At 45.7% G+C, this 26,891-nt stretch overlaps 1 protein-coding gene across 4 annotated transcripts in view; it reads right to left on the reverse strand.

Annotated features, from left to right (window-relative positions):
- NELL1 (neural EGFL like 1) overlaps positions 1 to 23,964 on the reverse strand; it is an 860,783-nt gene extending 836,819 nt beyond the window's left edge. For 2 of the 4 annotated variants that reach the window (XM_073578303.1, XM_073578306.1), the window contains exon 1: positions 22,928 to 23,184. In XM_073578303.1, the coding sequence (XP_073434404.1) occupies positions 22,928 to 22,976 (49 nt within the window). In that variant the 5' untranslated portion in view covers positions 22,977 to 23,184. The other 2 variants (XM_073578304.1, XM_073578307.1) reach the window with 2 other exon arrangements.
- Between the last annotated feature and the right edge of the window lie 2,927 nt (positions 23,965 to 26,891).

The following is a 26,891-nucleotide window of genomic DNA, read 5'->3' on the forward strand; positions in this document are numbered from 1 at the left end:
TTTATGAGGTCATAACTCTGGAACGCTTCTATGGATCCTGGTGATTCTGACATTGTTTTCTCGTGACATATTGTACTTCATGTTAGTGGTAAAATTTCATTTAAATAACTTGCGTTTATTCGTGAAAAAAATGGAAATTTGGCGAAAATTTTGAAAATTTTGCAATTTTCCAACTTTGAATTTTTATGCCCTTAAATCACAGAGATACGGCACACAAAAAACTTGATAAGTAACATTTCCCACATGTTTACTTTACATCAGCACAATTTTGGAACCAAAATTTTTTTTGTTAGGAAGTTATAAGGGTTAAAAATTGACCAGCGATTTCTCATTTTTATAACACCATTTTATTTTTACGGACCACATCACATTTGAAGCCACTTTGAGGGGTCTATATGATAGAAAATACCCAAAAGTGACACCATTCTAAAAACTGCACCCCTTAAGGTGCTCAAAACCACAGTCAAGAAGTTTATTAACCCTTTAGGTGCGTCACAAGAATTTTTTGAATATTTAAAAAAAAAAAAAAATGAATAACTTTTTTTTTCACAAAAAAAATACTTCAGGTTCAATTTTTTATTTTACCAAGGGTAACAGGACAAATTGGACTGCAAAAGTTATTGTGCAATTTGTCCTGAGTACGCTGATACCTGATATGTGGGGGGGAAACCACTGTTTCGGCGCATGGCAGAGCTCAGAAGGGAAGGAGCGCCGTTTGACTTTTTCAATGCAAAATTGGCTGGAATTCAGATCGGACGCCATGTCACGTTTGGAGAGCCCCTGATGTACCTAAACAGTGCAAACCCCCCACAAGTGACCCCATTTTGGAAACTAGACCCCACAAGGAACTTATCTAGATATGTGGTGAGAACTTGGAACCCACAAGGGCTTCACAGAAGTTTATAATGTACAGCGGTACAATTAAAAAATCATATTTTTTCCACAAAAATGATCTTTTCACCCCCAATTTTTATTTTCCCAAGGGTAACAGGACCCTAAAAGTTATTGTGCCATATGTACTGAGCATGCTGATACCCCACATGTGGGGGTAAACCACTATTTGGGCACATGGCAGAGCTCTGAAGGGAAGCAGCGCCATTTGACGTTTTTGGCAGGAATTGAGATCGGACACCATGTCGCGATTAGAAAACCCCTGATGTACCAAAACAGTGGAAACCCCCCACAAATGACACCATTTTGGAAACTAGACCCCCAAGGAACTTATCTAGATGTGTGGTGAGCACTTTGACCCCTCCAGTGCTTCACAGAAGTTTATAACGCCCGGGCGTGTAAATAAAAAATTCGTATTTTTTCCACAAACATGATCTTTAAGTCACCAATTTTTTTATTTTCCCAAGGGTACCAGGAGAAATTGGACCCCAAAAGTTGTTGTCCAATTTGTCCTGAGTACGCTGATACCCCATATGTGGGAGAAAACTACTGTACGGGCACATGTCGGGGCTCGGAAGGGAAGTAGTGACGTTTTGGAATGCAGACTTTGATGGAATGGTCGCGGGTGTCATGTTGTCTTTGGAGAGCACCTAATGTACCGAAACAGTGGAAACCCCCCACAAATGACCCCATTTTGGAAACTAGACCCCCTAAGGAACTTATTTAGATGTGTGGTTAGCACTTTGAACCCCCAAGTGCTTCACAGAAGTTTATAATGCCCGGGCATGAAAATAAAAATTATTTTTTTCCACAAAAATTATATTTTTGCCCCCAATTTTTTATTTTCCTAACGGTAACAGGAGAAATTGGACCCCAAAAGTTGTTTTGCAATTTGTCCTGAGTAGGCTGATACCCTACATGTGGGGGTAAAACACTGTTTGGGTGCATGGCAGAGCTTGGAAGGGAAGGAGCACCATTTGACTTTTTCAACTCAGAATTGGCTGGGATTGAGATCAGACGCCATGTTGCATTTGGAGAGCACCTGATGTGCCCAAACAGTGGAAACCCCCAATTCTAACTCCAACCCTAACCCCAACACACCCCTAACTCTAATCTCAGCCCTAACCCTAACCCTAGCCCTAACCCTAACGGAAAAATGGAAATAAATACATTTTCGTTTAATTTTATTATTTTTCCCTTACTAAGGGGGTGATAACGGGGGGTTTGATTTACTATTTATGGCGGTTTTTATTTTTGGCGGCTGTCGCACGCTAAAAGACGCTTTTTATTGTAAAAATAGTTTTTGCATCACCACATATTGAGAGCTATAATTTTTCCGTATTTTGACTCACTGAGTCATATGAGGTCTTATTTTTTGCGGAACGAGTTGACGCTTTTATTGGTACCATTTTCGGGCACGTGACATTTTTTGATCGCTTTTTATTCCGATTTTTGGGACGCAGAATGAACAAAAACCAGCGTTTCATGAATTTCTTTTGGGGGGTGCATTTACACCGTTCCGCGTGCGGTAAAATTGATAAAGCGCTTTTATTCTTCGGGTCAGTACGGTTACAGCGATACCTCATTTAGGTCGATTTTTATGTTTTGTCGGTTTTATGCAATGAAAACTATTTTATATAAAAAATAATTATTTTTGTATCGCTTTATTCTGCAAGCTATAACTTTTTTATTTTTTCGCTGATGATGTATGGCGGCTCGTTTTTTGCGGGACAAGATGACGTTTTCAGCGGTACCATGGATATTTATATGCGTCTTTTTGATCGCGCGTTATTGCACTTTTTGTTTGGCGGTATGATAAAAAAATTAAAAAACGAAGCAAAAAATGATTTAAGGGGTTCGCTAAAGGGGTTAACTAATGGGATAGTTTTATAGGGCAGGTCGTTACGGACGCGGCGATACCTAATATGTGTGCTTTTTTTTTTTTTTTATTTAAAAAAATGGATTTATAGGGGGAATATATATATATATATTTTTTTTTTTTTTCTAATTTATTTGGCGATTTTTTTTTTTTTTTTAACTTTATTACATAGTCCCAGGTGGGACATCACTGTCCTGTGACAGATCGCTGATCTGTCACATCACAGATCACTGTGACAGATCAGTGATCTGTCACAGACAGTGCAGCAGGCTTCCTCGTGCCTGCGCTTTGCAGGCACTGAGGAAGTCAGCTCCCTAAAGGCCCCCCGAAGGCCCCCGTCGCCATCTTGGATTCGGGGGCCTGTAGGGAAAGAGACCCCCGCAGCAGCGCTGCACATTGCGCTGCCGTGGGGGGCTCAGGGAAGCACGGAGGGAGCCCCCTCCCTGACGATGCTTCCTTTTAACCCCTGGTACACCGCGATCATGTTTGATCGTGGTGTGCAAGGGGTTAACGTGTCAGGGGCGGTCCATGAGTATGCTTAAACCTTCTTTCCTCCAGACGTAGAGGATGCCCCCTTGTCCCCGTCACAGGACTAAGTGTAAAAAGATCATTAGAAAGGTCTTTGTACTGTCCCCGCATATATTTATACATTGTAATAAGATCACCCCTAAGCCTTCGATTCTCCAAACTAAATAACCCCAAGTGTAATAACCTGTCTTGGTATTGCAGACCCCCTAGTTCCCTAATTACCTTTGTCGCTCTTCTCTGCACCCGCTCCAGTTCAGCTATGTCTTTCTTATACACCGGAGACCAGAACTGTACACAGTATTCTAAGTGTGGTCGCACTAGTGACTTATATAGAGGTAAAATTATGTTCTCCTCATGAGCATCTATGCCTCTTTTAATGCATCCCATTATTTTATTTGCCTTTGCAGCAGCTGCCTGGCACTGGCCACTAAATGTGAGTTTGTTGTCCACCCATACACCCAGGTCTTTTTCAGTGACTGTTTTGCCCAGTGTTTTACAATTAAGCACATAATTATACATCTTGTTCATTCTACCCAAGTGCATGGCCTTACATTTATCCCCATTAAAGCTCATTTGCCATTTATCAGCCCAAGCTTCTAGTTTACATAAATCCTCCTGTAATATAAAATTGTCCTCCTCTGTATTGATTACCCTGCAGAGTTTAGTGTCATCTGCAAATATTGAAATTCTACTCTCTATGCCCCCTATAAGGTCATTAATAAATATGTTATAAAGAAGCGGGCCCAAAACTGACCCCTGTGGTACCCCACTGCTAACCGTGACCCAGTCCGAGTGTGCTCCATTAATAACCACCCTTTATTTCCTATCCCCGAGCCAGCTCTTAAACCACCTACACATATTTTCCCCTATCCCCATTGTTCTCATTTTATGTATTAACCTTTTGTGTGGCACCGTATCAAAAGCTTTTGAAAAGTCCATGTACACCACGTCCACTGCATTCCCTTGGTCCAGTCCTGAACTTACCTCTTCATAAAAGTTTATCAGATTAGTCTGACAGGAAGGGTCCCTTGTAAACCCATGTTGATATTGGGTCATGAGGTTATTCTTCTCCAGATACTCCAGTATAGTATCTCTTAGAAAACCCTCCAGGATTTTACCCACAGTTGAGGTTAAACTTACTGGCCTATAAATTTCCAAGTTCAGTTTTTGTCACCTTTTTGAATATTGGCACCACATTTGCTATACGCCAGTCCTGTGGTACAGACCCTGTTATTATGGAATATTTAAAGATTAAAAATAATGGTCTATGACTGTGCTTAATTCCTGCAGTACTCGGGGGTGTATCCTATCCAGGCCCGGGGATTTGTCAATTTTAGTGATTTTTAGACGCCGCCGTACTTCCTGCTGGGTTAAGTCTGCTGGTCATTTAGCATATTGGCTTTTTCCTCATCCCCAATTTCGCCCAGACTATTTTTAAGGGGGCCCACACTATCATTTTTTAGTTTCTTACTATTTATGTAGTTAAAGAATATTTTGGGATTATTTTTACTATCTCTGGCCATGAGTCTCTGTCTCAATTTTTGCTGCCTTGATTTGCTTTTTACAGAATTTATTTAATCTCCTCTATTTATTTAATGCCTCATCACTACCTACTTGCTTTAATTCTCTAAATGCTTTATTTTTGTCACTTATTGCTCCCCTTACAGCTCTATAAAACCATAGTGGCTTCCTCCTATTTCTAGCATGTTTATTTCCATACGGCAGGGTTCCCCAACTCCGGTCCTCAAGGCCCACCAACAGGTCATGTTTTCACCAACAGGTCATGTTTTCAGGATTTCCCTTGTATTGTTCAGGTGATGCAATTATCACCTGGGCAATACTAAGGAAATCCTGAAAACATGACCTGTTGGTGAAAACATGACCTGTTGGTGGGCCTTGAGGACCGTACTTGGGGAACCCTGCCATACGGTATATATTGTGCACAGGTCCTATTCAGGATGCTGATAAACGTCTCCCATTTTATTTGTGTATTTTTATGTCTCAGGATATCGTTCCAGTTAATTGCACCAAGATCATCTCTCATCCGTTGGAAATTTGCTTTCCTGAAGTTCAGTGTCCTTGTAACCCCTCTACTACACATCTTATTAAAGGACACATGAAAACTTATTATTTTGTGATCTATTACCCAAGTGACCCCTAACCCTTACATTTGATATGCGGTCTGGCCTGTTGGTTACTATTAGGTCTAGCAGTGCCCCCCCTCTTGTTGGGTCCTGAACCAGTTGTGAAAGGTAATTGTCTCTCATAGTTGTCAGACACCTATTACCTTTGCTGGAACTGCAGGTTTCGGTTCCCCAATGTATTTCAGGGTAGTTGAAGTCCCCCATGATAATGACTTCTCCTTGAGTCGCAGCTTCATCTATTTGCTTTATGAGGATATTCTCTGTTGCTTCCATTATTTTTGGAGACTTATAACAAACCCCTATCAGTAATTTATTATTTTTCCCCCCTCCCCTTATCTCTACCCACAGGGACTTTACATTTTCATTAGATTCATATATATTATCACGCAGGATGGGTTTTAACCCCTAAGCGACAGAGCCAGTTTGCAGCTTAATGACCAGGCCAATTTTTACAATTCTGACCACTGTCCCTTTATGAGGTTATAACTCTGGAACGCTTTAATGGATCCCGCTGATTCTGAGATTGTTTTTTTCGTGACAAATTGTACTTCATGTTAGCGGTAAAATTTCTTCGATAAGTCTTGTGTTTATTTATGAAAAAACAGAAATATGGCGAAAATTTTGAAAATTTTGCAATTTTAAAACTTTAAAATTTTTATGCCCTTAAATCAGAGAGATGTGTCACACAAATTTCTTAATAAATAACATTTCCCACATGTCTACTTTACATCAGCACAATTTTGGAAGCAAAGTTTTTTTTTCGTTAGGAAGTTATAAGGGTTAAAAGTTGACCAGCGATTTCTAACTTTACAACAAAATTTACAAAACCATTTTTTTTTTTTTTTTTTTTTTGGGACCACATCATATTTAGAGTCATTTTGAGGGGTGTACATGACAGAAAATACCCAAAAGTGGCACCATTCTAAAAACTAGACCCCTCAAGGTGCTCAAAACCACATTCAAGAAGTTTATTAACCCTTTAAGTGCTTCACAGGAACTAAAGCAATGTGGAAGGAAAAAATTAACATTTAACTTTTTTTTTTGCAAAAAATTTACTTCAGAACCAATTTTTTTTATTTTCACAAGTGTTAAAAGAGAAAATCAACCACAAAATTTGTTGTACAATTTCTCCTGAATACGCCAATACCCCATATGTGGGGGTAAACCACTTTTTCAGCACATGGCAGAGCTCGCAAGGGATGGAGCACCGTTTGACTTTTTCAACGCAGAATTGGCAGGAATTGAGATCGGATGCCATGTTGCGTTCGGAGAGCCCTTAATGTGCCTAAACAGTGGAAAACTCCAACAAGTGACCCCATTTTGGAAACTAGACTCATTAAGGAACTTATCTAGATGTGTGGTGAGCACTTTGAACCTTCAAGTGCTTCACAGAAGTTTATAACGTAGAGCCGTGAAAATAAGAAATCCATTTTTTTTTCCACAAAAATGATCTTTTTGCCCCAAAATTTTTAGTTTTACAAGGGTAACAGGAGAAATCATACCCCCCACAGTTATTATGCGATTTGTCCTGAGTATGCTGATACCCCATATGTGGGGGGGGGGGGGGGACCACTGTTTGGGTGCATGGGAGAGCTTGGAAGGGAATGCAGACTTTGATGGAATGGTCTGCGGGCATCATGTTGCGTTTGCAGAGCCCCTGATGGGCCTAAACAGTGGAAACCCCCCACAAGTGACCCCATTTTGGAAATTAGACCCCCTAAGGAACTTATCTAGATGTGTGGTGAGCACTTTGAACCCCCAAGCGCTTCACAGAAGTTTATAAATGCAGAGCCGTGAAAATAAAAAGTATTTTTTATTTCCACAAAAGTGATTTTCTAGACCCCAATTTTTAGACCCCCAAAGTTGGTAAATAGTGGAAACCCCTCAACCCTAGCCCTAACCCGAGCCCAACCCTAATGGAAAACTGAAAAAAAAAATTTCTTTATTTCATTATATTTGCCTATATAAGGGGGTGATAAACGGGGGGGTTATGTACTATTTTTTTTTTATTTTGATCACTATGATCGTTTATCATAGTGATCAAAATAATGAATGGAATCTGCCAGCCAGAGCCGGCAGATTCCCGGCGGGCACACTGCGCATGCGCCCGCCATTTTCCATAGTAGTTATATTCTAGTACATAGGGGGCAGTATTATAGTAGTTATATTCTAGTACATGGGGGGCAGTATTATAGTAGTTATATTCTAGTACATAGGGGGCAGTATTATAGTAGTTATATTCTTGTACATAGGGGGCAGTATTATAGTAGTTATATTCTTGTACATAGGGGGCAGTATTATAGTAGTTATATTCTTGTATATAGGGAGCAGTATTATAGTAGTTATATTCTAGTACATAGGGGCAGTATTATAGTAGTTATATTCTGGTATTTAGGGGCAGTATTATAGTAGTTATATTCATGTACATAGGGCTGGCGGAAGGCACCAAATAATAAAGATGGTAATAACGTGCGTTCGCAGCCCAGGGTCCACCGTGCAGGGGTGGTAACCTGCTGCTCAGTAATGGCGGATGCTATATGGCGGTATACTATAGGAACACACGCGGGTTATCTTCACTCGGTTAGTACAGGGGCGGACTCTGTTGCTGCACAGAGCCGCACTACCGCTGAACATAAACGCCGGAGCCTGTTTGTGCTCACAGAGCTCGGCTAAAAGAGCGCACAGTGTACGGCCACAGAACGCCACCCCAAGGACACGGGGTTAGAGTCCCTCTAGGCCCACTGAGCGCGCGGCGTCGCTGCCACGAGCGCCGCTAAGGACGCTGGCAGTGGAGTGTGGAGCACGTGCACTGAGACGTGCTGGATCACTGGTGAGGACCAATGTCTGACAAACTCTGACCAACCTACACCTAAGCCTGGGCGCTAGCAGGCTAGGCTGCACAACACATGCGTACCAAGGGTAGGGGTTTCATAATGAGTCAATCACCAGATACATTCATACGTGCATACATCTCTCACACCTCATAGTCTGTAAATACAGTCTATCCTAGCGCATGGGCAAGCGGCCATGCAAACCTTTTATAGCCACGGGCGTCTGGGACCTTTCTGGCTTCTCGGATGGGCCAATCCGAACACGAACAGGACCTGAGCACGTGACCCTCAATCTCCAATGGGAGATCACTCCACGGGCATGCTCAGTGGCCCAACATGAGGACTTAGTCCCTGGAGAATCTCGCTTTTGAGCAGCATGCATTGTCATAGCTGTGCCAGAGGTGGCAGCAGCAAGCAAACCCACGGAGTTGGCCAGGGCAGAGCGCCGGGACCGACGAATCTGCTGAGCAGGCTCCTCTGCGGCTGAAGAAGAATGGGAGACTGCTGGGTGCAAGGCTCTGGATTCCTGCTGTGCAGTGGCAGGAACCCGACGCCTAACACTACCCCCACTAGGGCCCCCTCCCCTCTGAGCCTCGCTACGCTCAAACGCCGCAATGAGGAGTGGAGCGTGGATGTTCGAGCCTCTGGACCATGACCCTTCCAATCCACCAAATAAAACTTTTTGCCCCGCATCACCTTGAATCCCACGATGGCATTGACCTCAAACTCGTCTGAAGACAAGTCTGATGTCCCGGCAGATGACTCGGAGAACCGGGACAAGTGAACAGGCTTAAGGAGGGACACGTGGAATGTATCAGAGATAACCAAGTGTGGTGGAAGAGCCAGACGGTAGACCACAGAGCTGATCTGCTCGAGGACCTTGAAGGGGCCAATGTAGCGCGGTGCGAACTTAGCGGACTCTACCCGCAGCCTGATGTTTCAGGCGGAGAGCCACACCAAGTCGCCAGGGGCAAAAGTCGGAGCAGGGCGCCGGTGTGCGTCAGCGGAGGTCCTCATTCTCTCCTTGGAATCCCGGATAGCATCCTGGGTGCGATCCCAAATGTCACGTGCCTCCACCGCCCAGTCTGCCACCCTGGAGTCGGTGGATGACACGGGCATGGGTACAGGGATGCGCGGATACTGACTGTAATTTAGGAGGAATGGGGTCTGACCGGTGGAGTCGGCCACAGCATTGTTCAAAGCGAACTCTGCCCATGGCAGCAAGGATGCCCAGTCGTCCTGCCTGGCAGAGTCAAAATGTCGAAGATATGTGATCAGGGTCTGGTTGGCTCTCTGTCCCAACCCGTTCGTCTCGGGATGATAGGCCGTGGAGATTCAGCTCAATGCTGAGCAGGGAACAAAGCTCTCTCCAAAACCGGAATGCAAACTGAGGACCCCGGTCACCGGCAATGTTGTCCGGCATGCCATGCAGGCGGAAAACGTGCTTAATGAACAACCCTGCCAGGCCCCGCGCAGAAGGTAACCGGGAGAGAGGTACCAAGTGCACCATCTTAGAGAAATGGTCGGTGACAACCCAAATGACCGTGCTGCCACTGGACTTGGGTAGCCCCACCACAAAGTCCATACCGACCATCTCCCAGGGCCTGTCCGCTACCAGCAGAGGAAAAAGAAGCCCAGAGGGCCGGTGCCGAGAGGACCCATTCTGGGCGCAAGAGATGCACGCCTGAATGTAGTCCCTGACATCACGGGCCATATGCGGCCACCAGTACGTCCTCGACAAAATCTCAGAGGTCCGTTTTGTCCCGAAATGTCCACCCACCCTGGACGAATGAGCCCAAGAGAGGACCTCCGGTCGCAGACGGGCAGGGACAAATGTCTTGCCCGGAGGTACTGACACAAGGGCAAACGGAGCCACAGTCCTCAGGCTCTTGGATGGGACGATCAGCCGAGGCTCCTCCTCCTCTTCCTCCGATGACACCACGGAGCGGGAGAGAGCATCGGCCCGGACGTTCTTCTCCCCAGAGAGAAGATGGAGGGTGAAGTGGAACCGGGAAAAGAACAAAGACCATCTGGCCTGGCGAGAGTTTAGCCGCTGGACTGTTTGCAAATACACCAAGTTTTTGTGGTCGGTGAACACCTGGAAAGGGTGGCGAGCCCCCTCCAGGAGGAGTCTCCACTCCGAGAAGGCCAACTTCATCGCTAGCAACTCCCTGTCCCCGATAGCATAATTCCTCTCCGCCGGTGTGAAGGTCTTGGAGAAAAAGAAGCATGGGTGCTTCCAACCTTGCGTGTCCTGCTGAAACAGGACAGCTCCAGCACCAACCGAAGAGGCATCCACTTCCAGGATGAAGGGCTTATCTACATCGGGGCAATCCATGGCCAATCCCCAGGCGGAGATGATATAGCCCAGGAAAGGCAAGGACTCCTGCTTAAACACACACTTCTCCAACTTGGCATAGAGGGAGTTTGCCCGCAGGTGATCGAAAACTTTGCAAACACCTCTCCGGTGGGAGTCAATATCTGGAGAGTAGATGAGAATATCATCCAGATAGACTACAACCGAGGTGGTAAGCATATCCCGGAAGATATCGTTCACAAAGTCTTGAAAGACGGCCAGGGCATTACAGAGGCCGAAGGGCATCACCAGGTATTCATAGTGCCCATCCCTGGTGTTAAATGCAGTCTTCCATTCGTCCCCATCACGGATGCGAATCAGGTTGTAAGCCCCCCGCAGATCAAGTTTGGAAAACACCCTCGCTCCCCGTAGCCTATCAAACAGCTCTGATATCAGGGGCAGAGGATACTTATTCTTAACGGTGATGGTGTTAAAACCACTGTAATCAATGCAAGGGCGTAGTTCCCCACTCTTCTTCTGGACGAAGAAGAATCCCACCCCCGCTGGTGACACTGACTTCCTAATGAATCCTCTTGCCAGATTCTCCCTGATGTATTGAGACATGGCCTCTGTCTCCGGGAGAGATAGGGGATAGACTCGACCCCGGGGAGGCTCAGCACCAGGCAAGAGGTCAATAGGACAGTCATAGGGGGGATGCGGTGGAAGGGTCTCCGCCGCCTTTTTGGAGAACACGTCCGCATACTGTCGATAGTGTTTGGGGAGCGAGGAGAGATCAGCGGGAACCTCGGTGGAGGCAACCTGAACGCACTCCCTCAGACATCTACCCTCACATGATTTACTCCACCCAATAATCCTCCCTGAGGACCACTCTATATGGGGGGGGGGAGTGGTACCGCAGCCAGGGGACCCCTAGAAGTACCTGGTCAATACCCTCGGGCATGAAGAGGAGGGATATCGTCTGATGAGATGGAGCCACTGAGAGTAACAAGGGGACGGTCTGGTGGGTTATCTGTGGGGGTAGAGTGGCGCCGTTCACCACTCTGATGGTGACTGGTGTAGATATCATAACCAGGGGTATAGCGTGCCGTTGAGCGAAGGCTGACGACATAAAATTGCCCTCTGCCCCGGATTCCACGCAAACCTCCACCGCCAGAGTGGAAGAATCAAAATCAAGTGTCCCATTAAAGGACAGCTTGGAGGAAAACGTCGCTGATTCTAGAGCGCCGCCTCCTACGGCCACTAGGCGCGAGCGTTCTCCCAGCTGCTGTGGGCACCAGTTGGCAAGGTGACCGGACTGCCGGCAAACAGGACAGCTCACAGGAGCTCGAGCGGACTGGGGCCTGGATCCCTCACGGGAAGCCCCCTGACGCTCAGACACCCGATCGGAAGATTACAGAGGTTTAGCAAAACTAGGTGCCAACCTAAACCTCTGCCTACACTGGTCCCGCTCCAACCTTCGCTCGGCGAAGCGAAGATCTATACGGGTGGAGACAGTGATAAGCTCCAACAGTGTAGCGGGAATCTCCCTGGTGGCCAGAGCGTCCTTCACACGGCCAGCCAAACCTCTCCAGAATGCCTGAATGAGGACCTTATCTGGCCACTCTAACTCTGAGGCCAGCGTCCGGAACTGGATGGCAAAGTGGCTGACCATGGACGAGCCCTGTGACAATGCCAGCAGCCGGAGCGCGGTGTCATGGGTGACTCGTGGTCCCAGGAAGACCTGCTTCAGAGTGTCCAAGAACCGCGAGACACTCTGCACCACATGATCACCACGCTCCCACAGCGGTGTGGCCAACTCCAAAGCCCTGCCCGACAAGAGGGAAATAATAAATCCCACTTTAGCCCGCTCGGAGGGGAATCGTGCAGCCAGCAGCTCCAGATGTATAGAGCACTGGCTTACGAAACCCCTACAAAAAGCACTATCACCCGAGAACTTCTCGGGCAGAGGGAGGCAGGACAAAGTTGGGGCAGGGATGGCTGTGGTCACACGGGAGACAGCCTCTGTGGCTGCCTGAACAGCGACTGCAGTAACATCCGCAGTTGAGGCTGAACCCTCGAGAGCCGCCAACCTGCCCTGCAGCTGCCGGATGTACTGCAGCAGTCGCTGTTCATCCGCCATTACTAGCCAGACCCTGGCGCTAGGATAATGTTAGGGCTGGCGGAACGCACCAAATAATAAAGATGGTAATAAGGTGCGTTCGCAGCCCGGGGTCCACCGTGCAGGGGTGGTAACCTGCTGCTCAGTAATGGCAGATGCTATATGGCGGTATACTATAGGAACACATGCGGGTTATCGTCACCCGGTGTGTACAGGGGCAGACTCTGTTGCTTCACAGAGCCGCACTACCGCTGAACATAAACGCCGGAGCCTATTTGTGCTCACAGAGCTCAGCTAAAAGAGCGCACAGTGTACGGCCACAGAACGCTACCCCAAGGACACGGGGTTAGAGTCCCTTTAGGCCCACTGAGCGCGCGGCGTCGCTGCCACGAGCGCCGCTAAAGACGCTGGCAGTGGAGTGTGGAGCATGTGCACTGAGGCGTGCTAGATCACTGGTGAGGACCAATGTCTGACTCAAACTCTGACCTACCCACACCTAAGCCTGGGGGCTAGCAGGCTAGGCTGCACAACACATGCATACCAAGGGTAGGGGTTTCATAATGAGTCAATCACCAGATACATTCATACGTGCATACATCTCTCACACCTCATAGTCTGTAAATACAGTCTATCCTAGCGCATAGGCGAGCGGCCATGCAAATCTTTTATAGCCACGGGCGTCCGGGACCTTTCTGGCTTCTCGGATGGGCCAATCCGAACACGAGCAGGACCTGAGCACATGACCCTCGCTCTCCAATGGGAGATCACTCCACGGGCATGCTCAGTGGCCCGACATGAGGACTTAGTCCCTGGAGAATCTCGCTTTTGAGCAGCATGCATTGTCACAGCTGTGCCAGAGGTGGCAGCAGCAACCAAACCCACGGAGCTGGCCTGGGCAGAGCCCCGGGACCGACGAATCTGCTGAGCAGGCTCCACTGCGGCTGAAGAATGGGAGACCGCTGGGTGCAAGGCTCTGGATTCCTGCTGTGCAGTGGCAGGAACCCGACGCCTAACGGGCAGTATTATAGTAGTTATATTCTTGTACATACGGGCAGTATTATAGTAGTTATATTATTGTACATGCGGACAGTATTATTGTAGTTACAGTGGGTACGGAAACTATTCAGACCCCTTTAAATGTTTCACTCTGTTTCATCGCATCTTGACTGAAAAAAAAACAAATGTAGAAATTTTTGCAAATGTATTAAAAAAGAAAAACTGAAATATCACAGGGTCATAAGTATTCAGACCTTTTGCTCAGGCACTCATATTTAAGTCACATGCTGTCCATTTCCTTGTGATCCTCCTTGAGATGGTCCAACCTGACGGAACTGGAAAGGATCTGCAATTAAGAATGGCAGAGGATCCCCAAATCCAGGTGTGAAAAACTTGTTGCATCATTCCCAAGACGACTCATGGCTGTACTAGTTCAAAAGGTGCTTCTACTCAATACTGAGCAAAGGGTCTGAATACTTATGACCATGTGATATTTCAGTTTTTCCTCTTTATTTACCTTAATTTGCAAAAATGTCTACATTTCTTTTTTTTTCAGTCAAGATGGAGTGCAGAGTGTACATTAATGAGAAAAAATGAACTTTTTTGAATTTACCAAATGGTTGCAATGAAACAAAGAGAAAAATTTAAAGGGGTCTGAACACTTTACAAACCCACTGTATATTCTTAGGGGGCAGTGTCTCTGAGCAGAGCTTCATAATGTCAGGATGTGTGAAAATCAATTATAAAAATGATGGAAACTTGCGTCATATGATATACAACAGATGGAGAGAACTGAGTCACTGACTTCTAGTGGGTTTTTTGGATGGATTTGGATGACAAACCTGCCTACATAAACCCACCAGGCACAGAACCTACGGAACAAAACACAAGCCTTATGAGCTCATGGTCGAGAGAGGAGCCAGAATCTGCAAAGTATACATATTAATAAAATAAAAAGCTGGTAGTGGGCTCCTTATCTCTTGCAGCTGCATCGGTTGCACCAATAACACGTTCGCCCCTGAGTAAACCAAACTCCACGCTAGTCAAAGATTTAGCAGCTTTGGTCTAGTAACTGGAAGTCTTCCCTGTGACTCTGACCCAGTGTCACAAAATTAGACTGTTCGATATGGTCTTATCCTCATATAGTGCAAGACAATATTACAGGTAAGTGACCGAATCATCTCCTGAATTACTTTGTGCTGCTGGGGACCTTTGCTTCCAGTCCTTAACCCTCACTTTATGGTCCCATCTCCCATTTGTCCTCTTCGCCCTCCTCACATCATGACATTGCCTGATGCTCCCAGTCCTCTTCTCAGTAATATGACTGGCCACTGGCTCCCACAAAGCCAACAGACTCCTCTCCTGCTCCTCTTATTCCCCAGAGCTGATAACTGCATGATGTTTTGTGAAGGACATCAATGGGCGACTAATGTCCATGACATTGGCTATAGAGAATACATGAAAATATTTGCACCCCCCCCAGGAACTTAAAGGTCTCAGATATTTCACGTAACGCATTTGGAAGCAGTATTACAAGTGACACGTAGAGACCCCATTACAGATTTTGCACTGGGGCCCTAGAAGCTTCAGCCGGAGTAGGTACGTCCATGAATGAAATAATAGCGAGACACTTCGATACCTCCAGCAAGGGAGGGGTTAATCTGCTCTACTCTCCGGCACATGTCAAGTCAGTCGCTGCGCGCCGCAAATCTGAATAACTCCAAATCACAAGTGAAGCACAGAGTAGATGATCCAATTTTATGTAAGTACCTTCTCACTTAGCTCTCCTGATTACAGGGTTAGCACCTGCAAATGGAAAACAATACTATTTTGAGCATTAAAATTCATGAGACTTGGACACCTCGTGCCAATCTCACTTCTGAAATGAAATCACATTAAGACATCATTTCGCTGGGAGATGTTCCTGGGGTAATTGCGATTTTAAACATTATTACAGAGAGATTTATTTTTTTTCCTTCCGACTTAATTAGAATTTGATTCAGATGTAGTCTGCGATTATAAAAGGTGAACACAGGCGTATCCGGCCACACAACCAAGGGTATACGGCCACACAACCAAGGGCATACGGCTACAAAACACACAAACTGATCGGGGTATACCGTAGTGGTCATAAGCTTGGACGCACCCTTTTATGCAATGGTATTCTTTGTTCTTAATAAATTGTGCACATGTACATTCAGACTGGAGGTAGCAAAACCACAAATTGAAGATTATGGCAACAGTAAAGAGATTTGTGCAAAACAAAACAGAATATATCCTCTTAGATTCCCCTCATTTATGCTGATGACAGTTTTACAGCACCTTATCAGTCTCCCCAGTGGGGGCATCAAGTCGTCACCTGGTTTCCAAAAGTCTTGAAGGAGTTCCAAGAGGTGCCGAGTATTGATGAGCAAACGTGCTCGGATAACGTCTCATCCGAGCATGCTGGGGTGTTACTCAAGTAAATGAGGCGTGCTCGTATAACCATGTTCGAGTCCCTGTGGCTGCATAATTTGTGGCTGTTAGAAACAACACATGCAGGGATTGCCTGTTTGTTAGGGAATCCCCACACGTGTTGAGACTATGTAACAGCCGAAAAACATGCAGCCACCCCAGATACTCGAATAACACAGGAGCATGCTCGGGTAAGACGCTATCTGAGAACATTCGCTCATCGCTAGTGCTGAGAACACGCTGGCTGCTTTGGAGTTCACCAACTCATACCAAACCATCTATATTGGGTTGAGGTCAGGCAATTCTGGAGGTCATGTCATCTGATGCAGCCTCCATCCCTCTCATGGTTGGGCACATTGCCTTGAGGTGATCCGGGTCATTGTCCTGTTGTAACACTAATGATGGTTCCACTAACTGTCAACCTGATATCGTCACTGCAAAACGCTGTGGTTGCCATGAATTAGGGAATAAATCACCAACAGTGTCACCAGCACCCTGACACCTCCAATCCATGCTTCACAGTGGGAACCACACACTCAATTTTTCTGCAGGTGGTAGGTACAAAAAAAATCTCACATCTTGACTCCTCAGACCACAGGACAGATTTCCACTTATCTAATGTCCAGTCCTTGTCTTGTTTGGACCCAACAAGTCTCTTCTTGTTTGCTGTTCTCTGTAGTGGCTTTTTTTTTGCAGCAATACGACCATAAATTTCTACTTCTCGCAGTCTATTCTGGACAGAAAAATGTTGAGATGTTTCCGTTAATGGATGTCTGTATCATTTATGAGGACTGTTATCTGAGATGCAGTCAATGTGCAGTTTCTGAAGCTGGTAACTCTGATGAACTTATCCTCTGCAGCAGGGGCAATATTTCTCTTTGTTTCCTGGGACAATCCTCATGACTGCATATAAGGATTACTTCAAGGTTCTAGCAATTTTCCAGATTGACAGACCTTTATGTCTTATAGTTCAGATGAACTGTCATTTCAATTTACTTAGCTGAGTGATACTTGTCATATTCTGGCTTACAACAGTTGTGTAATAGGGCTCAACACTTAGTGGGGATGTGTACTAACACCACTCCTGCAAAACAGGAGTCACAAAAACAATTTACCTCTTGAAGAGGCGACCTATTCATTGGAAGCCATTCCTCGTGATGACATGACGAAGCTGCAGAGACAATGCCAAGAGGGTGTAAAGCTGTTACCACAGCAGAAGGGGGATACATAGAGGAATCTAAGGTTCATCATATCTCTGGTGGTTTTGTTTCACATACAGTGCATATGGAAAGTATTTAGCCCCCTTTAAATTTTTCACTCTTTGTTTCATTGCAGCCATTTGGAAAATTCAAGAAAGTTCATTTTTTCCCCATGAATGTACACTCTGCATCCCATCTTGACTGTAAAAAAAACAGAAATGTAGAAATTTTTGCAAGTTTTTTAAAACAGAAAAACTGAAATATCACAGAGTCATAATAAGTATTCAGACCCTTTGCTCAGTATTGAGTGTACGCACCTTTTGAGCTAGTACAGCCATGAGTCCTCTTGGGAATGATGCAACAAGTTTTTCATACCTGGATTTGGGGATCCTCTGCCATTCTTCCTTGCAGATCCTCTCCAGTTTCGTCAGGTTGGATGGTGAACGTTGGTGGACAGCCATTTTCAGGTCTCTCCAGAGATGCTCAATTGGGTTTAGGTCAGGGCTCTGGCTGGGCCAGTCAAGAATGGTCACAGAGTTGTTCTGAAGCCACTCCTTTGTTATTTTAGCTGTGTTCTTAGGGTCATTGTCTTGTTGGAAGGTGAACCTTCGGCCAAGTTTAAGGTCCAGAGCACTCTGGAAGAGGTTTTCATCCAGGATCTCTCTGTACTTGGCCGCATTCATGTTTCTTTCAATTGCAACCAGTAGTCCTGTCCCTGCAGCGGAAAAACATCCCCATAGCTTGATGCTGCCACCACCATGTTTCACTGTTGGGATTGTATTGGGCAGGTGATGAGCAGCGCCTGGGTTTTCTCCACATGCACCTGTCACGATGACCCGTCCTGTGTGACGCGACCCGCAGGCCGGTAACTGTAAACAACAAGACACGGGGAAAGGGGAAACAGTTACAATGGTGGGCCCTGCGATAGGGAAAGGGGATGTGGAGACCTCCTGCACTCCCCTGAGTCAGTGTCCCTAACGCTCCTAACGTTCCCTATGCCGGTTCCGCACCGGGCGCCGATTAGGAACCTATCGCCCTAGCACACCCTACACCTATCCCTTGCTAGGGAGCTGGGTGGTGCAGGCACTGGCCCCACCGCTGTACTAATATACACTAAAGGAAAAACACAAACAGGGAAACCACTTAGCTTTACTCTGTTGCACTTGCTCCTGGCAACAGAGTCCACCACCAGAATGCTGCTCTCCTCCTGAATCGCTGCCACCAAGCTCTGTCAGAACTACAAGGAAATCCCCTATGACTCCTTCCACACCAGGGCTAAGACAGTGCTGCAAGGAACGCTCTCCAGCTCCTTCCTCCACCAAGGATGGTTGAAATGAACACTATCACCAACACTGATTGCAACACCTGTGACTCTTTTGTAGCAGAGCCACACCTGCATTATAATCATGTGCACTAAACTAAAGAAACAAGAGTGCAATGACGCTCACCACCACCGGGGGCAAACTTAGAACAAACGACACCACAGTGCAATAATCCTAATGGCCACCAGGGGCAAAAACCAAACCTAAGCACAGCTTAAGAAAACAAAAAGGTTACCTGTGCTTTTTATCAGTCCTGATCCAGCATGGATCATGACAGTACCGCTTAGAATTATCACCAAAAAGTTCTATCTTCGTCTCAACAGACCAGAGAATCTTATTTCTCATAGTATGGGAATCCTTCATGTGTTTTTTAGCAAACTCTATACGGGCTTTAATATGTATTGCACTGAAGAGAGGCTTCTGTCGGGCCACTCTGACATAAAAGCCCGACTGGTGTTCTTCCTACTGTATCAGTAGAGCTCATCCACGGTGATCTTGGGTTTCTTCTTTACCTGTCTCAACAAGGCTCGTCTCCCACGATTGCTCAGTTTGGCTGTACGGCCAGGCCTAGGAAGACTTCTGGTGGTCCCAATCTTCTTCCATTTAAGGATTATGGAGGCCACTGTGTTCTTAGGAACCTTGAGTACTGCAGAAATTCTTTTGTAACCTTGGCCAGATCTGTGCCTTGCCACAATTCTGCCTCTGAGCTCCTTGGCCAGTTCCTTTGACCTCATGATTCTCATTTGGTCTGACATGCACTGTGAGGTCTTATATAGACAGGTGTGTGCCTTTAGAAATCAAGTCCTATCAGTTTAATTAAACACAGCTGGACTCCAATGAAGGAGTAGAACCATCTCGAGGAGGATCACAAGGAAATGGACAGCATGTGACTTAAATATGAGTGTCTGAGCAAAGGGCCTGAATACTTATGACCTTGTGATATTTCAGTTTTTCCTTTAATAAATTTGCAAAAATTTCTACCTTTCTGGGGTTTATTTTCAGTCAAGATGGGGTGTAGAGTGTAATAAGAAAAAAAAAATGAACTTTTTTGAATTTACCAAATGGCTGCAACAAAACAAAGAGTGAAAAAATTAAAGAGGTCTTAATACTTTCCATACCCACTGTATGTTTCTTAAGGTTGTGTGCCCACGTTGCATTTTTGTAAGCGTTTCCACAGCGTTTGTGCCGGATCAGACGCTGCAGAAACGCTTACAAGATGCTTCCAATTAATTAGCATGTGTTTTTGGCTTTTTGTGCCAATGCATGCGTTTTTAACCGCTTAGGAATCTCTTAGCGGCTAAAAACGCAGCATGCTCATTAATTTCTGCATAGCTGAGCGTTTTTAGCATTCCCCCAATGTTCCCAGAAAATACGTGTCAAAAAATGCGTCAAAAACGCGCGGCTTTTTGGCAAAAAACGCGCAAGAATCGCGCGGAAAAAGACGCGCGTTTTCTGGGAAAGGGGATGTGATTCCTAGCATGGGCACATAGCCTTACTCTGTTTTCGTGTGCGCTTCTTTGTGGATTTGACACCTACAGCCTGAATCTTCAATGTGCACAGTCCAATGAGAAAATTGTATGAATAGTGGTTGTACAAATATTGACTGTACGGACAGACATAGAGACAAACATTATACTTAAATTCTTTACAATAGATCCTATAGTAAATTGGGCAGATGCATGCACAAAAATACCTACAGTTCTCATAGATGGGTATATATACACACACCATACCAGGCAAATGTAATTACCGTATATACACCCATTTATATAGGAACACCTCAGTGCAAAAGATATCCAGGTATATACATAGATATAGCAAAATATAAGAGTTGGGGCATTGTTAGTTTTGCTACATTATTAGCACTAGTTCAATTGTAAATATCTTCATGGCTAGACGTCACCAATGCTGGGCTTTATGAAGCAAGAACATGTCCTTTTTTTCTTAAAACCGTGCACATGTATGACCGTGCGTGCCAGCGTTTTACCATGGATTCGGTGTATGGACTCCACATGAGCAAATACATACAGGGCTGAGTCAAGAATCAGGAAACTCCCAGTTACTAGTAGAGCTTTATATATAGGGGTGTCAGTATGACGCTGATGCAGAACGATGCGATTATCATCCACGTGTTTTTTACAAAATCAGGATTGGATCTTAAAAAGGTTGGTAAGAATAAAACCTGGACAATAAATGTGCCACCTCCCATCACGGCCAGGACCTGCCACCCCGGTCTGCATATAATCTCATTACAACCAGGGCATTTAGTATGGGCCACAATGATGTCTGGGTTGAGGTTCAGAACATTTACCTCTGAAATTTTATTTTTTTGGGGGGTGGGGTCCAAAAATTGAATTTGGATGCCGAAAAGAAAAATGGCAGCTCCTTGTTACACGTCAAGCTTTCCTTCACTTTCAACAAAGGTTCGATTTACTGACCCCCAATCTTGCATCCAAGTATGTGGTGGCCACCAATGGGCACCAGTGTGCCAACCCTCTGCCATCTTGAATAGAACTTGAAGGGTTCTTTTTTTATTCACCCTGAATCCTTCAAATACACATTCTTCTGTATTCCTTCACGTATCTAAATCATATCCCAAAATAAATCCCCTACGCTTTGTACCCCTTCTCCACTATCCTTTGCCAATAAGTAGTTTCCCTCTTCAATCCTCCAATTCCCCCATACTTATTAAGAAGTCTATTCCTGCACTACAGCTTCCCCCCAGACGGAAAATACATAAAATATTAATAGGAAATGATTCTCCTGTGGACTCTTTCTATTGCTAATCAAGAAAATGCTGGTGATAGGAATCCTTTGATGGGTGGTGAGCGGTCTTCTGGCCAATTCACCTGTGTAAAACACTTCAAAGAACACAATCCAGAGCCTAAGGCAAGGAGACTGGAATTTGGGCAAGACGTTCAGAGACTTTGTATTGGTTCATACAAGCCAAAGAGAAGTAAAAACATATATCATATATATCTGTTATGTAAGAATTGAATAATAGACTATATAATAAAGAAACACAAGTTCTGCCGCCTTCCAAGTGTGGAGCAGACAGCAGAGCAATGGTGCAACGAGGACACCAACAGATAACCTATATTACTGCTGTGATTGGGAAATTCTGATTAAAGTGCGTATTAATGGAAACATGGCCATTTCAGTGCAATATTCCTCAGCAGATGATAAGGCTGTCAGTGCCCCCCTACACAGACCTGCACCATTACCCAGTGATAGGGCTGTCATTCCAGAAAATCATCATGTCTAAACCATTTAGCAGCGTAAGTGACGGTCACCCTGCATACACCACAGTCCAACATTGGGAATTCAAGCGACTGGGGCGCAGCCAGGTATTACACAGGTGTCCCCATCTAGATATAACAGTGGTCTTGTCACCCATAATAGTCTCCTTACATGACATTTACAGGCTCATGCCCATTATTAATAAGCAACACAGGCAGCTGACATTCAAATGAGATGACAGTAAAGATTATGGATGTCCCTGCAGTGGCTGATTGCATTGACATCCAATAAAAGCTGATGCCCTAAGATGGAGAAGGTGACATCTGTCATTGCAAATCTGCACTGTCCATAGCAAAGGCAATTAGAGATTTGGAATTGGAAACTTATCTGCAAGTAGGATTAGTGCAAAGGTGTGACCTGGTGCAGGTGTGGAATCATTGACCCTTTGGTATTACACCTGGCTGGGAGCACAGGTTAGACTTAATTGTGCTCCTGCAACCAAGATCTGCACCTGATGAGGAGATGGAGATTGCCAGCACTTGTCCAGTGGGCATGAGATCAGAATTAGCACCTTGCAAAAATGTAGAGCTCAGTCCTGTAAGTGACATGCACAGGTGACTATTGTCTACATTGAGTTCTAGAACAAGAGGTCCATGATGATCAAAGCAAGATTACCATGCAAAGAATAAGCACTTCCAGCTGTGCCATGCAAGCCAGTGATATACCAGGCAAACTAGCAAATACCCAATTACCCACCCTGCCAGCAAAGAACAAAGCTGCAGCTTAAAGAGCAACTATAAGACAATGATAGATTATGTGTCACCTGCCCAGCACAATACATCTCTCATCTACACCCAGCTGTGCCACATCTCAGTGCAAGCAAGAAGCAGTGGTGAAGTGCAACTATAAGACCCTGCAAGCTGGTACCCAACTATAATGGGAACAGGAGAATATCTGCCACCTGCACATCACACTGTGGCATCCACCAACACCCAGATGCACAGTGCAGGAGGCAATGCCAGTCTTACCTGCTTTAGCTGTGAGCACACAAGCCAGCAATGCAAAAATCCCATCCATTTGTATTATGCGCAGAATTGTCCCCCAGTTTGGAAGCAGCAAATAATCCTCATCCGGGTTGTTGGAGACTGAAAGTTGTGCAGCTCCCTGGAAGGCTGGTGTGAGACTGAAGGTTTGCAAGCTCCAGGAGAATGAGATCTGGGCACACACCACTAATCAATGAGGGGGAAGCTGAACAACAAGCACCAAGCCTATTGCACTCTGCAATACCCACCCTGAAAAAGGAGCAAGCCCCTCATAGTATTAATCACCACATCCAGAAACAACACAGTATATGGCTGTGCCAGGGTGGAGGAAGGGAGCAAAGGATGATGGAAGTGATGCTTCACCCTGATGGGAGTTTTGGTTCAGCCCCACATCAGAAACTCCAGCATATAGATGTAGAGGTTGTGCAGAAAGGACTGAGATCTGTAATTATCACTCACCTGCTCCATGCACATTACTCAGGGGCTCACTGACTCCACTGGGGGATCAGGAGGCATGGATTATTTTTTGTTACCAGCAGCAAAGGTACAAAAGCAAATGTTTTGTAAGAGCTGAAATTTACAGGATGTTATATTTTTGCTACAAGTTTCTGCAAAGGTCAAAGCATTGGAAATTGTATAGTATCATGCAGGAAAATACCAATATTGTACTAGAAACTGTAAATACATTGTATCATTCACTAAAAACAATAATGAGTAAGGTGTCCTGCACTGGAAGGAAGATTGTGCCACATACTGGAAAATACAACATGGAATCATATAGCCGAGAACACAAAACCAAGGTTGTAGCAAAAACTGTAAATACATTATATCACACACCAAAAACAATAATTAGTAATGTATCCTGCACTGCAAAGAGCATGCTGGAAAATACAACATAGTATCAGCCCATAACACAAAACCATTGTGGTTTGGTAAATGCACCCAAAACTGGTGTATCTGACATGTGCAAATGTATGTGTGGATGATTTTCGAGGAAGAACAGTTAAGTGACATTTTTCTACTTCAGATCTATCAATGCCAAGCGTAATTTTTTTTTGGCACAAAATTTTGATTGAAATAAACCAACTGAACTGTGAACGGAAGGTGTTTTGCATGTCAAGCAAGATGTGGCAGAGGTGTCACCCGACGCGGCAGAGGTCTCCCCCAAGGCGTCAGAGGTGTCCCACAATGCGGCAGAGGTCTCCCCCAAGGCGTCAGAGGTGTCCCACAATGCGTCAGAGGTCTTCCCCAAGGCGGCAGTGGTGTCCCACAACGCGTCAGAGGTCTTCCCCAAGGCGGCAGTGGTGTCCCACAATGCGGCAGAGGTCTCCCCCAAGGCGGCAGTGGTGTCCCACAATGCGGCAGAGGTCTCCCCCAAGGCGGCAGTGGTGTCCCACAATGCGGCAGAGGTCTTCCCCAAGGCGGCAGTGGTGTCCCACAACGCGTCAGAGGTCTTCCCCAAGGCGGCAGTGGTGTCCCACAATGCGGCAGAGGTCTCCCCCAAGGCGTCAGAGGTGTCCCACAATGCGGCAGAGGTCTCCCCCAAGGCGGCAGAGGTGTCCCACAACATGGCAGAGGTCTCCCCAAGGCGTCGGAGGTGTCCCACAATGCGGCAGAGGTCTCCCACAACGCGTCAGAGGTGTCCCACAACGCGGCAGAGATCTCCCCCAAGGCGGCAGAGGTGTCCTACAATGCGGCAGAGGTGTCCCACAATGCGGCAGAGATCTCTTATAATGTGCATTGCTGGAATAAATTTTGTGCCATTTCTTTTGCCTAATCTTGTTTAATTTTTAGGACTGTATTAGATCTGCCCCATTGTGTCATGTACTGAGTTACATAAGTGCATGGAGCTGGACCCTGCCACGCTCTGAACCACCAGACCAGGAGTCCCAGTTACCCCCGTTCTATTATCATGACTCCAGTAAATATTCCTAGGCTGCGTTCACACATCCATGTGGGTGTTCACATTGGGAGAGCAGGTTTGGGGTTTTTTTTTCTGGCGTGGGTAAACTGTCTGAACTTTTTTTCATCCATTGATTCTTGCAGTGGATTGATTAAAAACAAGCGAACTATCATAGTGCGACCAAATGGGAATGGGCCCTGAATCTCAAAAGGGGGAATTTTTGCCCCTTCATTAAGAAGAGCATTTATGAGGTGAGATCCTGATGTCTCCCATTTAGTTGTTGGATGGGGCTGAGGTCCGGGCTCTGTGCAGCCGCTCATGTTCCCCCTCTCCCCCTCCTGATGTCTGTATGGACCTTGCGCTCTGGGCACAGTCATGGGGAACAGAAAAGGGTCACCCCAAACTTTTTCCACAAAGCCATAAGTCTCCAAATTGTCTTCTGCTGAATTATTAAGATTTCCCTTCACCGGAACTAAGTGGCCATGGTGGACCCCTGATAACAATCCTATAGCATTATCCTCCTCCACAATCCGTACAGGGGGCACAATGGAGTCAGGGGGGTAACGTTCTCCTGGAATCACCAAACCCAGACTCCTCCATCAGACACAGATAGAGAAGTGTGATCTGTCACTGCACAGAACACGTCTCCTCCAGAGTCCAATGGTGGCGGCTTTACACCACTCCATCCGACGCTCGGCATTGTGCTTGGTGATGTACGGCTACATGCAACCTTTGGCAATGGAAACTCATGCCATGAAGCTCCTGTTTCCCAACAAACAATGCAGCAATTAATGACATAGCAGAAATCCACTGCAACATTTAGGAAGACACCTCTGACCTGTGCTTTGTGTGACTCCAGCCTGACTGAAAAACCTAAATTTGACGATTAAGTCCCAACACTTTTGTCCACATAGTGAATGTACAACTGGAAAATGTAGTAATAATCGCATTCTTGTGTCCAGGTCATCAGATAAATTATGTGTTAACCTCTTGTGGCGTGGAGGATGATAAAGCCCCTGCGGCATCACTATGTGGCGACATGTAATTATTGTGTATTTAGAATATCGGCAGATTGAAGGAGCAGTCAATTTGGGGTCATCCCAGAGGGTCTTGTACTGGGTCAGAGGCTGCTTAAATTATGAAGAACCACAGTGCAGATTAGAAGTATCAGACCATGATACATTGGGTATTTCTCCTCCAATCGAGGGCCTTCATGTCCTCATCCAGGACTTCCCAATACAATGGTGACTTATCATCACTGCAGCAACATCCTGCAAAGTCAGCAGTCGCCTCCATCAGTGTCCGACCCCTCCCATGCCACCTCCTGCAGAACAAAGCAACATAAAAGTGTATGATAGAATGCCCCCTATATACAGTAACAGGACAATTGCTCCAGTATGAGCAGGAGCCCATAATAACCAAGAGGCAATTATCGCAGACTCAGGTTTATGAAAACAGGTCTCCGGCGCGGCCTGCATCATGCATCGCACCGATACATACATCTCGCATGCAGCGCTCACATTGTACGAAGGCAAAGTAACAAAGCTGCAAAACATGCAAAGCTGTGAGGCATTTACTGGTAAATGCCATGTGTACTGGTAAATGTCAGGGCTCTGTGGTGATCATTGGGCAGGATTGGGAAGACTGGAGGCTGATGTCGCTTGTAATATATGTTGGAGCAGAACACATTTACAGCTTCTATAGTCACATATGTAAAAATCGAGCTCTTTGACCTGATGAAGCTGGTGTACTTACTTTGAAACTATGTCACAATAGCTGTATAAGGCCGGAGTCACACTAGCGATAAAATCGGACGAATGCAATGCGATAAAAAATCGAATTGCAGTCGTCCCTATGTTATTCTATGGTGCTGCTCCCATCATCCATTTTTTTTAATCGGATCCGTTCCTCGGACCGAGACAATCGCAGCATGCTGCGATTGTCACCGATTTTCGGATCGGATTCGCCAATGCAAGTCTATGGATGCGATTAGAAAACGCACCACACGTGTGACTTGCGATTAAATCGCAAGACTTCTCCAGGTCA

The sequence above is a fragment of the Dendrobates tinctorius genome, unplaced genomic scaffold, assembly GCF_039654945.1.
Source record: "Dendrobates tinctorius isolate UK_male_01 unplaced genomic scaffold, ASM3965494v1 ptg000059l, whole genome shotgun sequence".
Lineage (NCBI taxonomy): Eukaryota > Metazoa > Chordata > Amphibia > Anura > Dendrobatidae > Dendrobates > Dendrobates tinctorius.